General features: G+C 46.4%; 2 protein-coding genes across 6 annotated transcripts in view; both read right to left on the bottom strand.

The window, feature by feature from the left end:
* BBS4 (Bardet-Biedl syndrome 4) overlaps window positions 1-821 on the bottom strand; it is a gene marked incomplete at its 3' end in the record, with an annotated part of 40859 nt that extends 40038 nt beyond the window's left edge. Inside the window, exon 1 of the mRNA XM_082489061.1 lies at window positions 780-821. Coding sequence (XP_082345187.1) covers window positions 780-803 — 24 coding nt within the window. The 5' untranslated portion in view covers window positions 804-821. The remainder of the gene's footprint in view (window positions 1-779) is intronic.
* A 2580-nt stretch (window positions 822-3401) lies between these two features.
* ARIH1 (ariadne RBR E3 ubiquitin protein ligase 1) overlaps window positions 3402-15629 on the bottom strand; it is a 61663-nt gene continuing 49435 nt past the window's right edge. For 2 of the 5 annotated variants that reach the window (XM_082488805.1, XM_082488807.1), the window contains exons 10-14: window positions 8998-9128; window positions 8843-8899; window positions 7263-7536; window positions 6262-6374; window positions 5917-6162 (exon numbers count right to left, since the gene is read on the bottom strand). In XM_082488805.1, coding sequence (XP_082344931.1) covers window positions 6018-6162; window positions 6262-6374; window positions 7263-7536; window positions 8843-8899; window positions 8998-9128 — 720 coding nt within the window. In that variant the 3' untranslated portion in view covers window positions 5917-6017. Of the gene's footprint in view, window positions 3584-5916; window positions 6163-6261; window positions 6375-7262; window positions 7537-8841; window positions 8900-8997; window positions 9129-15629 lie in introns of those variants that run through there. The other 3 variants (XM_082488809.1, XM_082488808.1, XM_082488806.1) reach the window with 3 other exon arrangements.

Here is a 15629-nt window from a genome sequence, read left to right as displayed (position 1 = left end):
CCTATGGATAGAATGGGCCGAGCATAATCCTCGTATATCTTATATTGGTTTCAGGATCAATATTGGTTCTTTACTATTATTAATGTTAATTATTTAGTACTATTCCATTAAATCGATTTATATTTCAACCCTTGGGTTTCCTTGGTTTTCCTTGATTCCCCGTCCTGGTTGGGGAAGGGTCTTGGGGTGAGAGAATAATTGTCTAAATGACAATAAAGTGTTGTGAGTTCCTCACACCACCACAACCGCCTCACCCGAGTCCCTTCCAAGCCACCCGTTGGCCCAGACCGTTTGTGGGTACACCGAGCAGCACCACAAGCCCAGCACAGAACCTGCAGGGCTCCGTTAACCACCACACACGCAAAAAAAAAAAAAAAGAGCATTTATTCCTCCTTCCTGCTCCTCGCCTCTTAATCAGATATTTATCCATGAGGGGATGTTTTTTTGGCCTTATTCCAAGGCCATCTAGCTTCCTAAAGAGCACCGGGTTGCTCAACGCACAGGGAGTAGCGGGCAGTGATGAGGGACATTGAGAAAGGCTCCGCTTTCACTATACGTTACCCCAACAAAAGTCAGAACACGACTCAAATTTCCGCTAGATTTTCAAAACCAAAGGGCGCAAAGATTAAAAACTCACTCTTGAAAGCAGCTCCCGCTCCCACCCACCCCCGGCCACCCCTCAGCCCCTGGGCCTCCCCTCGCCCCCCCAGCCCTCCCCCGGGCGCTTCGGACGGGCACTGGCGTCCCGCGGGGCCGGAGGACGGCCGGCTGTCCCTCACCGGTGCGGCCTTCGGCTCCGCCATAGCGAAGAAGCGCCCCGTTGCCACGGTTACCAACAGACCTCCCCCCCCGAAGCACTTCCGGGGCAGCCCGGAAGGAGCCCCCGCGCTAAGCCTGACGGGAAGGCGGCGGTGGCGGCTGGATGACCCTCCCAACCCCTCACCCCGGCTCCTTCACCCTGGGTCGGCTGCGGCGTTCGCCATGAAAAACACCAAACTAACTTAAGGAAATAATAAAATATAAGTTTATTAGGAAGGGTTTATTCGGTTCCCCCGCGGTGTTAAGGTGGAACGAGGCGGCCCCGGCCCCCTCCTCCCCCAAACCCCGTTAGAGAGCTGCGGCCATGGGAGGCGGGGAGGGAGGGATGGAGGTCGGGGGGGGGGGGGGGGGGGGCGGGGGGAAACGGTGGTGCTTCTCCTTTATATTTCCCAGAGAGGAGGCTGCAGAACTGCCCCCCCCCACAGCAGGCGGTGTCCTTATAGACGGGCAGGAGAGGAACATCAGCAGAGCAGGGTTTGTTTAATTATCATTATCTTAAGCCTCGCCAACAGGTGCCAAGATTGAAAACACCATGGACCAGGTTTCCTTCGAGTTGGATATTCAGTTTGGGGAACCACTGAGTGAAAAGCCAAGGCCAGGGTAGACTCCATGCTTCCCCTCTCACCCAGCCCACTGCGCTCCGAAGAGCACGGGCTTTCAAAGGCATTGGAATACACGGATGGGGAATTTTGGTGAGCCGATGGGAAGCCCAAGCACATAGACACCAAGAAAGGGCAGCACTTCTCCGTCCCACCCCTCGCAAGCCATGGCAGGAAAACGCACAGAGAAAGCAGATATTCTCATATCTGATTCCCCAGGGGCAAAAAAGCCACTGTGAGGGGGGCTGAAATGGAAAGCAGGTACAGACGGACAAAACTACATCGCTGGCAGCGTCAGTATTTGTGAGGGAGGGAGCCGAAGGGGCTCAGGTGCCAGCTGAAAACAGCATTTCGCTTTACAAACCTGCCTGGGATCTGCCTTTTTTAACTCGCCACCCCTTTGCAAGTGTCTTCCCCCTTGAAGCAGGCGGATTGGCAGAAAGCTTTGAGGACACTAGCCTGGCAAAAAATAACTCAGAAGGAATTCCTATACAGGAGTAAATTTAATAAAACCACCACCAATTGTTTACTTTAACATAGCTCTTGTTACAGAAATCATAAAAATGGACTCAGTAGCTAGCTCATTAGTTCTTTCCCCTTTTAATTGAAAAAATATCCCACTGATTTTCAACTTCTACTGCACTAGATGGAGTGTTAAATACTTGCCAGGACAGTACGCCCAGTAATTGAGCCCAAAACAAACACAAAGACAATTCCATCATCTTTCCTTTTCAATGTTACGACTCGTTATAATGTAAGTGAAACTTAAACAGCAAGGAACGGTCCATTTGACAGATGAGAGGGGGAGGGAGAGGAGATCCACAGCCAAAATCTTTCCATAGGTCTTTTGAGAAGTGGTGCAAAATACGCCTCCTTTTCCTGCCTCAGAATTATAAAATAAAACTCTGATAACACACACACCCCCCACCCCTCCTCTGGGTTCAGGGCACAGGTCCTGCGTGTGTGGATGGGAAGAGGCAAGTTGGATTTGGGTGGGTAGCAATCCAGGGTCAAAAAGAAAAAAAAAAAAAAAAAAAAAAAAAAAAGAAAAAAAAAGGCAAAGCATCCTGAATCACAGCATATGTCGGGCACTAACATAACGGACACCGGGTTACCCTACGTCAGGAGCTGCGCGCGAGGGGATGGGTCCTACGCCAGCAATGGATACGCACACAACACTGTGGAGGCCGGACGTAAAGGAGCTGCAGGAAGAGGAAAAACCCAACTTCTCTGGTAAAAGTCTTCCAAAAATAAAATGAAATAATAATATATTCAACTACACCAGCACACGCTTCCCCCACCCCGTCCCAGGGAAAACAAAACAAAATAATCAAACTGAAAAAAATGCACAGCAAATAGACATAATCTTGAAGATTTTTAAAGAATAAATATTTTTTTTTGTAATTAAACATTATGCAAACACGTGCCACGCTTGCTCTTTGTCCATGCATATGCGCTATATACAACTTTGAAAAATACTGTGTTGTCCTCTTTTTGTTTTAAAAGTCATATACAAAGGTTTTTTTGTTGGTTTTTTTTTTTTCCTTCCTTGCTGTGTACCCCCCCCTCCCCTCCCCAAAAATCATCTTTACAACAAGCCAATCAACATTCATCTGTGTACTTGGGTGGCAGAGAGGAGGAGGGGTGGGGGGGGGCAGGAGAGCCATCCCCCCCCCCCCCTTACCAAAGTACATCAAAATGGCTGGTTTGGACATGAAAAGCAGTGTCAAGAAACTGGTTTAAGTTTTATCTGTACTACACACAGGAAAAGAAAGATAGAAAAGAAAAAGGAGTCGGCTTGGAGAATGAAGCTACGTTACAAGTTAAAGTTGGAGGGTTGTTTTTTTTTTTAGTGCATCTGCACACTCTTATTGGCCGCCTAGAATACTGTTGTACAATGGTTTATCTACCTTTTTTTTTATTACAATATAATTTACTTAAATTTTCTGTTAACAAAACAGAATCCCAGTACTACAGACCAGCGGTGTAACAGGCGTAGCGCCTTGTGTGTGTTTTATTTGAATCGCATGAGCACTCTAGATGGTAAAGATTTCAGAGTTCGTTTTATGCGGGGCCAGTCTCAGTCCTCAATGTACTCCCACAGGTCCTTCTCGTAGCCTTCATGCACGTGCTGCAACAAAACCCTTCGTCGACTCTCGCAGTATCTGCGGCAAAGAGGAACAGCACAGAAGAAGCAGGTTAGGAACCACGGCTCATCCTCAGCATCGAGTAATGCAAACCTACATTGAAGCCTCACTTCCAAAAGAGGAGATCCCCTGAGAAGGGACTTTGTAGTTGTAGCTCGTTAGCAGCGCTAATTAAGACTTCAGTTACTCCAGTCACTCAACTCCAGGTCCCTGGCTGAAAAAACAGCATGCAAATTTCGGGTTTCCCATGCAAAAGTATCCCCAAAGCCCCTACAGCTGAGAAACCTCCATTAATAATTGAAAAGGGATAAAGCGGCAACAGCAGTTTGCAAAAGGCAGATGACGGGTTAGCGGTGACACCTGAAACGGGACGAAGCTCTCCTCAAACCGGGGCTGACACCTACTCACTCAGCCCTATCAGGACAACAAAAATCCAGGAGCTAGCTGGGCAAAACCTCAGGAGCACTGACACAGGTTTATCCCTTCCAAAGTCCTGGCGGAGGTGGAAGGGGCGAAGCTGGCTACAAAAAGGGTTATGGGTCTGCTCCGAGTGCAAGTTTTACCTCGCATTGCAATTCCTGGGTCTCTCTCTTCCCACCTACGCTCAATTTACCCAGATAAAGCTGCACATAAAACTGATCCCAGAGTTAGGTACAGTCCTACCAGGATCAATGATACTGAGGAAAAGTGATATCATAGGAACATATCAAAAGATGCCATGTTCATTTCGGGTGCGTTAGCCAACTAAAAAGATAAAAGCAGAGAAACGTTTAGAAGTATTCATGTTCCAAGAGCAAATTATGAATAAGCAGCAGGCATTTCTGGATTAAACCCCTTCCAGCGGCGATGCCAAAGCCTACATCATCTTTAGGCACACGGGGGACAAGACAAGTCTAAGTAACAGCTCCCAGGGCCCCAGGCGCAGGTGTGTAGCCAGTTCATGGTTCAGCAAGTGCCCAGCCTGGAGTGGTGTGCTGCAACGTGAGAAAACGGGAGCCCAGGAGCCGACCGCTGAGTTAACCGGTTCCTGCTGGGAATTGTGTGGTAGGCACACCTTAACCCACAGCCCCTACGCTGCCACCATTCAGTATCTGATCAGACTGACACATTTCTCTGAATAAAACTGTTCTGGCTCTTCGCCTTGCTACCAGCTGTTGCAACAGAAATCATGGTACACAAAGTCCCATTGATTTTCTGAAACGTGTGATAGCAAACACGCACAGTTTCTGCCTTCCCAACTTCGGTTATTTTGCTGCTGGTGGTGGGGCTTTAATCCCCTTTTCTAGAAATGTCTTTGCAAGCTAGGAGATAGAAACAGCTGAAACCAAATGAGCTGGGAGGTCAGTTCCAGCAATTTCCCAGAGCTCGTTAAACCCACCTCAATAACATCCTTGGTCCCAGTCTTGCATCAGTACACCGTAACCAGTAGACAAAGAGTACCGTGCAGGACACAATCAAGACATGACTGAACTAGTTAATTAGGGACCTGTGTGGGCTTGACAGATGCATACTTTCCTCCAAGAAACATGAAGGCAGGTTTGGGCTACTACGTTTTCGGGCAATCAGGCTATATTAGGTTTTAATTTCTTCTGGATAGCTGTTACCACTCCTAGAAGAGCATCCGGTTTCAGAGGACTTAGGCGAACAAGCAGCTTGAGCCGAGACACCGACTTAACAGTGGTCTTAAAGGGTAAATTACAAAATATCTCAAAAAAAGAAGGTCTGATAGCCTTGCCCAGTCCCAGCCATGCTGCCAGACCGTGGCAGAGAGAGCCACAGGCCCCCCACAGCTTAACAGCTACTTCCACTCCCCTGAGCCCCTTAGTCACTACAGCTCACCCTACTTTGGCTTCCCCCCCTCCCAAGCTAGGCATAAAAAATTTAGTGACTTTGGCAAAATGCCTCAAAAATGCAAGCCATAATCCTCTGACTCATCCACATTTACAGCTTTGTATTTTTCCACCGTACAGAAGCAATTCCTCTGGGACTGTAAAAAAGCACTGGCATTTGTGTCACCTGGACCCCAGCTTTTCTGTTCTCATCCCTACGTGGGCAGGATGCCCTCTCCCTCTTCTTTCAGATGGCTTTTCTACACTCACGTTTTGCGCAAATGGACCCAACATATAAATAAAAGAGCTGACTGCTCTTATGGCAACTCATCCTAGGCCAAGGCTGTCAGCTGGGAACAACAAAGTCACTGCTTGTTCTTCTCTGGCCCTCACTACATAGGTCCTGCCTCGGTCCTGGCCAATCCCACGTGCTCCTTCTGTGCGGGAACAGCAGCGTATGAAAAGCCATTGCTTTTGGTCACAATATTTTTCCATTACAGGACTGAATCTTCTAGCTTCTGCTCAGCAAAGCAGACGTAAGGCAGAGTTGGGAACCTTTCCTTGCAGGCTGTCACCTTCTCCCCCCTCCCGAGAGCTGGGGTACAAAAAGACACTGCCAGCATCTACGCGAGGCCTTTCACCGCTGACAATTCCAGGGGTTGGTGCGGGACACCGCTGCTGCTGCTCCTCTCAGATGCCCAGGGACCAGCCGATGATGACAATGTATGGCAGAAGGCCACCAGCAAACAGCTTCCCAGGGATGTGACTCTGGAGGAAACCGTAGCTTGGCAAGTACACACGTCACTACCTGTCACACAGGATGGTGCTACAGGTACTTTGAAATAGAGGATTATTCAAAAAACAAACCTGTACTTATCCTGTACTTTCTGCTTTATATCTTGCAGTGAATCTTGGGATATATCTCGCTCAAGGTACCCGGAAAGCACCTCCGTAGCATTCTCTAAGTCTGCTTGGTTATTCTGTAAAGACAAAAAAGAAAAAAAAACAAAAACAAAACAGAAAGAAAAAGGAGGTTTTTTTGGGGGGGAAGGAAAGAAAGAAATCTTTTTCTTCAATCCAACTTAAATCAGTACTGAAATAAAAAGGAGATTCGGTATATATGCACTGTGTAACACTAGTAACCTGCTCTGAGCATCAAGATTGAAAAAGCTGAAATTTCTTCATTTGATCAGAAGAGAATCTGCCTACCTACCAGCAAGCCTTGTGTCTTCTTCAATCTGCAATATCCTGTCAAGCCTAAGAAAAAATCCTTTCCTTACAACACAATTCACATCCCATTCTGTCCCGTGTCAACTGGTGTTTTCACCAGCGTTGGCAAAGCCTCCACTGACACCTGGTACATGCACAGCAGCATCAGAGCCTTCATGACGGCTCATTTTCGTGCGCCCTTTGCTGAGCGCGCAGCGCAGAAGCATCCTGCTTCGGTGCTGCACAAAGATCAGCAAAAGACTGTTTTAAACCATAAACAGCCAGTACAGTTTCAGCTTCGAAGCAGCTGGGACCTCCATGTTTAGACCTTCAAGTGGAATTTTTCTGGTAGTACTCTTGGAAAAATGCCAACACTGGGGAAAGACAAAATGCCAGATTTAAGCTTTGAACTGGCAAAGAAGGCATTAAGACAGAACCTCAATCCCTTTCTTGTTTCAGAGGGCAGTAACTTGTGACTCTACTTCCTCCTCCAGCAGACAATGCTGCATGACACCCAGCACGGCCTCTACCTTTTGCACAGCAGAACATTAAGACAGATTCACTTCTGCACAACTGGAGAAAACAGCTTCTCCAACCATTACATCCCTATTTCACTTCACTTTGTACTCTGAACTCCCGACAACCACGTTTTCTCCTACCTCAAAGATAATGGACTGATTATTCTTTTTGAGGTAGAAGGCAAAGACGTAAGTGTACATGAGTGTGGCACGACACTGGCAGAGGACGTCGACTGCTTTCTTCAGGAACTGCACTTCGATCCACGACATGTTGTGCTGCTGCATCTCCTCCATTTTCTGCTTCACCTGAGCATAGAGCTTGTGCTCAAAGCGCAGGCTCTGCATGTGGTTCATATAGCGGTTGCAGTAGAACAGGTACCTCTGCAGGGCTGCTCTGGATCGCTGTGTTAATTCCCATTAGGGAAAAAGAAAACAAATAGTTAAAACAAAGTAACATCTGCAAGAGAAGTAAACCCTTCACAAGGCTCTTCCTGACCCTGAGAACAAGCTTCCTTTCCAAAGGTGCTTCCTCTCCTCTCACGTTGGCCAGACGTCCATGGCGCCGCTTTGTGCGGCACTGTTAACCCTGACATTGGGTGGAGATGGAAGGCCAGACCCACAGCAGCTCGCTGTCATGTGGGGAAATTCCTAGCTCAGCTGTGGCATCCTCACTCCAAACCTTGAAAGTAATTAGAATCACATTGCCAAAGCCTGATGAGTTTTGAATTTCAGCCTCTCAATTCAAGTTACAGGACTTAAATGCTTTCAGTGCCATGACAAACAGCGAGAAACAGATATTTTTTTTTTTTTTGGCTGATGAAGGATTCTAATTCAACAATTATGTGCTTGTGTTAAGACAGCAACCTTAGGTTGCCTAGGCCACGCTGATTATAGAGCAGGGGGAAGACACCATGTGTTAAGGAGTACAAGGGAACCAAGATGACTCAATACACAGCCATTAATCTTATTTTCTTCTCACTGACAGATCAGCTGAAAAAAAAAAAAAAGACAACATGGGCACAGTTAAATTTGTACATTGCGGATGCGCAAAGGTGGCACCTATTAGCCAAAGTCATCCTCACATGCAGGAGGAGGGGCTGCAGGAAATACTCTGGTTCTTGGCTGTAACGGTACTTTGACAGAGATGCAGGAAACAGATTTCTGCAAGCTGCAGCACACAGCATGCAACCCCTCCCCGTTAAAAAGGTTTTTGGCTCTATCCATATTCACAAAACAGTTTAATGTAGCTGCACCTTCACTCACAATTTCTTCTCTATGAAGCCTTCAAGTACAGTTATGGGAACAACTGAAGTCTATTCTATTTACATTCAAAAGGTCTGCTGTACTTAAACACCTCAGGACTCACATTAAGAACTTCGCAGTAAAGATCATTTTATGAAAGATGTGAAGGTTGTTGTCGCAGACCCACGGCATTATGATGGCTTCATGCGAAGAGCTGCTATGAAGCCGGCAAAGGCAGCATGACAGATAACAACTGAGTTAATGTGTTCTTTAAATTGGGTTAAAGCGGCTTTGAATGGCTTTGCTTTTTTTTTCTGGAACGAAGCAAGAGTCCAAAGCTGTGGGGGAACTTAACTGGCTTCTGGATTTGTACCCAAATCCAAAAAATTCTTCAGAGCCCATTTATAGGTTTACAGAAAGCCCAAAAGCACAACACGGGGTTGGTGATTTCTCTTATCGCCAAAGGTTATGGACTCACCTCCTGTGCATCCCTTGCTGCCTTTGCATCATCCTCATTGTAGCGATTACAGTTGTACCTGTAACAGGGACACCGATTCCACAGATTTCAGTTCAAATCCATGCCGCTTGCATCACGGCTTCCTCGCCTTCCAGCAAGGCACGTTCCTGAACTCACCAGGCAGATCCATGGGGCTCCCAGGGGCCCAGACACACCCAGCAGAACTCCGCTTTGCAGTTCTGGTTCCGACAGACCATGTGGTTGCAGCCCCCATCCTTCTCGATGGTGACATGGCATTTCGGGCATTCCTGTTCACAGGACAGAGCGCACCATTAGCGGGGAAAGCGCAGAACCTACAACAGTCTTGTGAGGTTAGAAAGGTTCCCGTGGCAGTAAGAGATCACACATCGAGCGAAATGTACGATTTACTTCTTCCCTGTGATCACTGTGGTCCTCTTTTGAGTCAGGCCTTTAAAATATTTCCAAAATCAGAGCGGCTAGACAGCAAAAAACTCACAACCCTAAGGAATAACACATTTTTCTATGCTGCTCTCATGGTGGTACACTGGATGGGTAACTTCACGACCTTCTCCAAAATCACAGCAGTAGCGATGGTCTGTAACTGCCCAGGGGAAGGCATCTGGCTTTCCTCACCACCAAGCGTTTGGCCCATTTCAGCCCTCCAAACTGAAAAAAGCTTAACCGTGAGCTGATATCACGCTGTTATCAATCTGAGACACCTGCAGTTGTAAAATGCCCTCCAAAAAAAGTATCTGAAAATATGCAGTAAGAGTAGCATGCTTCAAAAAAAAAAAAAAAAAAAAAAAAAAAAAAGCTTCTGTCAACTAAAAAGACACTTCTACTCCTGGGGCATTTCCACATTTCCCATCAGGCCCCTTTCCCCCCCTCCCCTTATTATGACATCTCACTGAAGACTTTTCTACAAAAGCCCACATGGGGCTTCCCTTTCAGGTGTGAGGCCTTTGACAAACACGAGGACATCGAAGAGCAGCACTGCACAGCAAAAGCCTTTTGGGAATAGGGTTGGGGTTTTTTTTATAACACCAGTATCATTCTTGTACGTCAGCAGCATATGGTTACTTCCTAAATGATATTCAACTCATGTAGAGCATAAAAGATTATTTCTGTAGTATCCCAATGACTACACAAAGCCGAGGTTGCAAGAATGTATTACGCTGACCCTACGAGCAAAGGAAACCAGTCCAACTCTCTTCTGCTGCTTCTTCCCATCCCGGTGGCACTTCTCTTGTGCTGGGACACAAAGCAGCTGCATGAGAGCTGGGAAAAAACAAAACAAACCAACCCAAAATAAAACCAACAAGTATTTTAGCCTAGATGAGTTCCTCAATCCAGCTCACACAGCCACACCAGCATTTATGAAGTTTTCACAAAAGCCAGTTTTATTTACAAGGCAATAAATAAACGTATCAAAACAAGTAATCCCCACTTGTGTAACACCAGCTGCAGCTTTTGGGTCAGAAGCATGTGAAATCCCATCCCCAGTTAGGAGCCCATCTTTACTGTTTGGTAACCAGAGGAGACATCAAGAGCACCATTTCCTATTCCGGCACTCACAAACTCTCAACAAAGGAAGAAACCAACACGTTCAATCAGTCTATAACTGCTACTTCTTGTACATCCACTCCAAGTGCCCCAACCATTACTACATTTTCATACGAGTCTGCCTACTTGTACTGTAAGAGACAGGAGAATCCGCACAATGAGAAGTACCCAGAAGATAGCTTCAGAGGTGCAAGAGACCAGTGCGGTCTCCAGATGTCAGACATGGCCCATCCCACCGCAGGGAGGAAGGTTTGCAGTAAGGCAAAGCAGGTTACAAGGGAAAAGACACAAGGGGAAAGGCGTGAGAGACTACAGCTTCTTTTTGGACAACATAATTAAAGTGCTTTCAGCTAATTTTGCTTCTTGACGATTGCAAATTTGCAGACCTGAGCACTAATGAAAAGCAAGGCTCGTTACAGCAGCATGGCCTAACGTTGAGGTTATCCTTGCCTGGAGCTGGGAGGGGGCTGAACAAGATGACACCCAGAGGTCCCTTCCGACCTAAATAATTTCAGGACTCTGGTCTCCCCAGCAATAGCAGAGCGCTCCACTTGAGTGCTGCCATCATTTCTCCCTCTTCCAAGTCCTGCTTTGGTCCTACTGCCTGATCCTGAAGGGAAAAGGTTAAGGACAGAGCAGAAACGGGGCGACATCCCACACAACCAGCAAGGGTTTTCCTAAGCAAGGGTGTAGCCGTTCCTTTGAAAGGAGCCAGTCTGCTATTACAGGACTTGTTTGGGAAGTGCTGCCCTCCTGTTCAGCCAAGAGCTCCCATCCCATCAACAGGTCACAACCCCGGGGCTTGGCCTGAATAAGAGGACAAAGCTCAGTTTCTAACCAAAAGATCAGGTTTGTCATGTAAATAAAAAGATTCCCCAGATTTGGGGAACTATTCCAGTAGTTTGATGACTGTTTCTTTCTCTCCTCCTGTCCTCCTACCCTGCCAGTACGCTGCGTGCTAGCTGGCCGCTTACTTGTTTCGGTTCAGATTTTTTTGGGTTGGTTGTTAGTCTGATGTGTTCAAACAATCAAACAAGCACCTACGGGGATTTTTCCAGCCCTGCTTTCCTCCCCGTCACCTGTGTCTGTCCTACAAACGGAGTACCTACACTACAAACAACAGTAAAGGAAGCAGAGTAGCTCCCTTGCAGGCCATCTCGGGGGGGACATCATCAAGATGTCCTATTGGGCTGTCCATAGGATGGATGTTCAGCCAGGTCAGCTTGTTCCCCGTTAGTCAGTCAACGCAGTTCTGTGAATTTGAGTCAAAAACGGTCTCTCCTTTAAACACACTACCCAGTGCAGTGTTTATTTTCCCTTTTCCAGGCAGCCCTCCTCCCTCTTCCAATCCTGCACCAAACACCTCAGGACCCAAATTTAGGTTTATCCCATCAATACCCTTCACAACTGTGAAGATCCCTGCTCAATGAGCTCATCAGCCAGGGTACCCTTCAATAACACACATGAACAGTGGTGCTGCACCCCTGTCACATCATCACACAGCTCCCCTGTCACCCAAACGCTGATCCCAGGGTATGCAGTGAAGAATGTTTTTTCACGAGATCACAGAATTATAGAATGGTTTAGGTTGGAATGGATCTTCAAGATCATCTAGTTCCACCCCCCTGCCATGAGCAGGGACACGTCCCACTATACCAGGTTACTCCAAGCCCTGTCCAACCTGGTCTTGAACACCTCCAGGGAAGGGGCAGCCACAGCTTCCCTGGGCAACCTGCGCCAGGGGCTCACCACCCTCAAAGAGAAAAATTTCTTCCTAACATCTAATCTAAATCTACCTTCTTCCAGTTTGAAGCCATTCCCCCTCGTCCTATCACTACACGGCCTAGTAAAAAGTCCCTCCCCAACTCTCCTGGAGCCCCTTTAGGTACTGGAAGGCCACAATAAGGTCTCCCCGGAGCCTTCTCTTCTCCAGGCTGAACAACCCCAACTCTCTCAGCCTCTCCTTGTAGGAGAGGTGCTCCATCCCCCTGATCGTCTTCATGGCCCTATAGATGATGGTGGTCGCAGAGCTGTAAGGTTTCTTCAAAACACATCTGATGTCGACACCCACGTGCCTTGGTGGAAGATGCGGCTAATCCAATAAGCAGCTGCAGTGATCACGTGGAAGAAAAAAAAACAGTTCCCGGATGACCTGCCAAGCTGGAGAGGCGCAACACGGCACATCCACGGCACATCCACGCCACTTGTGGGGCCATCCTCATTCCCAGATCAATTAGGAACACTGAAATTCTGCTCTCCTGTCTTTGAGGAGGAGACCAAGCTGCTCAGGGTGCTTAGGGCTTCTAGCCCTGTGATGCAAATTAGAACAAAAAGACCCTAATTACAGCCCTTTTATTAGAGGGAATGCCATGCTTTTCAAGCCTTTATATGCTTGTCAAGCAAAGCACAAGGAAGACAGATTTCAGAGTAAGTTATACAGATGCACAAAGCTGTGTAAAAGCTGAATATTACTAAAAATTATGGAAAAGCCACAAGAAGAACCTGTTAAAGAAAAGCTGAACGCCAGCGGAAAGAAAAAAGCAGCAACTACTCAAGCCACCAACGCAACGAGTGGGAGAGATTTATAGATTAAGGAGGATAGGGAAGGAAGATCTTATTGAGAATTACAACTACGCAACAACAGAATAGCCAGCAAATCAAATTACTAAACCGGTAGATTATTCTGCACGTTATCGGTCATGCCACGATGCAGAAGTGACCTCATTAACATTGTTCCACTCTAAACAATTTGGTGTTGTGCTTCCACGCTGCACTTCGAAACAAAAGCCCAGGGAACCTGGCAAAAGGAGAACAATCCCTATTTTGTTGTATAAAGGCTGTGTGTACATAACACACCATAAACCTCAGCTGCCGGTCTCTATAGGGGAGGCTCGTTAGAAACATATTACAGTGAAGGTGAAACAGATTAGTCCTCTCCAGGTCTCCTGAAGGCAAGCGGTGTATATCAGCCTCCCAGCCACATTCACAGTGACACCTTCACCTATAATCCATAAAAAAAAAAAAAAAAAAAAACAACAAAAAAAACACCAACACACAAAACCAAAAACAATAATCCTGAAACCCCATGGGGATTTCTTAATGCACTTTGACAAAATCCAAAACCACTGAACTTAATTATGGTTAATATAGAATAGTATACCATGACAAGACCTAGAATCATTGAGCAAAGCAGGGTATTTTAAACACTTGCTTATCTGAGAGGAAAAGATGGCACTTTGACATCTTAGGAAAGACGCTGTTCGCAGCTCCAGCAGAAAAATGTGCTGGTGAGAAACGAAAGAGCAAAGTTCGATGCTGGTGCCCAGGGAGGATTGAAGAGGCTGCCAGCACTGCCACGCGTTAGAACAAATGTAGGACTTCCAGAAAGTACAGAGGGAGCGCATGTTCAGACATTAAAAAGTGACCTGAAAAGGAAGAGAACTGGGCTCGTGCCATTTTATCTCACTTAGAGGAGAAAAATAGCCAATAGCTTTTCTGGAGGAAGAAAATCTGCCCATTTTATACATCAGGCATTCAAGCCCTGTCTAGCCCGGGAGATAATGAGATGGTGACATGCCAGGAACCAAAAGCGGTAAGGCAGGGGCATTTTTAGTATCAGATAAACAACTTTCATTAACACCAATTTAACTTCCACGAAAATAAAAACCCCCCAAGCAACAGTGCCTTGGGTAAAGACCGGCACCGTTACCACCTTTGTTCTTCTTCCTTTAGTATGCTCAGATGCAGAAAGATTAACATCACTGAAACTCAGGTTTGAAACATGTTTTTCCCCCTCTCCTTTTAGGCTCCTTTCAGGCAGTCTTGCTACACCTTAACAGAAAACTTGGATTTGTGCATTTATTTTGGACTTTTAAGTAGTAAGGAGTAAGAAATACAGAAGTACCTGATCTACGTGGTTTCTTTATCCCCAAAGCTACATGAACCAAATAATACCTGAAACCTGCCTAGTTTAATTCAAGGAACTATTTAAGAACCAAGTTATTGCAACTAGCTGAGAAGGAAAGAAGTGTGCAAAACCTTGGACTATTCAATCCTTCTCTGGCAAGACAACGGAGAATTAAAGGCTTGTTAAAGACTTTGTATAGGCTTATCTCAAGTTTAAATTAATGTAGTTAAGCTGAACTCATATGTGAAAGCATCTTAAGGAAAAGGCCATCAACTCCAGCACGCTCTCCACTGCAAGGGTTGCATCTCATACAAGCAGAAAGAATTTCGTGCAGGTCTCCTAAGTGCAACTATATGAATGCAAAATTTAAAAAAAAAAAAAAAAAAAAAAAAAAAGATATAGAAAACCACAGAACTTGTTACTCAAATCTCCTCCTTTTTCATTCAGGCTATTCTACATAATTAATCAAAAAATGCATCACATCACTCCAGTTTGTGAACAGAAACCAATTCAGCAGAGTTTTCACTTTTCTGTTCTCCGATACAACAATTGCTTAATTTTTCTTTTCCTATTCTGTCTCCCAGGGCAAGCTGGAACGAATGTATCTCGCATCCTCCTGTTGCAAAGGATTACCCAGATTTCAAGCCCACATTCCAGGAGGACCGGTATTTTTCTCTTCCATCTCCATCTTGCTAAGATAGGACTTTTTCTTCCCTGAATGGAGACCACGTGGGACAGGACTGCAGCTCAGCATCATGCTTGGAGGACTCGAGAAAGCACTTTTCAAAAGCTAGAAACAGTGACGGAGACCACAGTAGCAATTAAATTACTTGAGGGTTTCTCCAGTGAAAACGGGGATTTTTTGCATCTGATGGTACCTGATCCGATTCCCTTCTAGGTTCTTCAAAATGAAGAAATTCAACACAGAATTTGGGCTCTGACTTGCAGTCACTGAAGCAAATAGCTGTGAAAGCAGCAGACATCCCTCCCCAAAAATGACCATCCTGTTTTCCTGCTAGAAATAGTACAGAGACCAGGTAAGGGGCAACTCCAACTCTGCAATTCCTATCCCAGTGCACTGCTACAACCTCCTGCTACGGCAGGAAAGGATTTCACTTGGTTCCTCTCTGACCAGCAGTAGGACTGTGTCTCTGTCAGACAGACAGTTGGGTTTGCCCTTGCCATTGGCCAAGGGCCAGCGGGCAATTCAGACAAGAGAAGATGGTGCCCGGCAGCCCTGTGGCTCTGGGCTGATCTGGTTCTCCAGAGGCGGCGAAGCTCCAGCTGCACATGTTCCAGCAGCCAGCGCTGCTCACGT

The sequence above is a fragment of the Vanellus vanellus genome (genome assembly GCF_965231255.1).
Source record: "Vanellus vanellus genome assembly, chromosome: 11".
NCBI classification, from domain to species: Eukaryota; Metazoa; Chordata; class Aves; order Charadriiformes; family Charadriidae; genus Vanellus; species Vanellus vanellus.
Note: the sequence above shows the minus strand (reverse complement) of the source record. Positions and strands in the feature narration are given on the sequence as shown.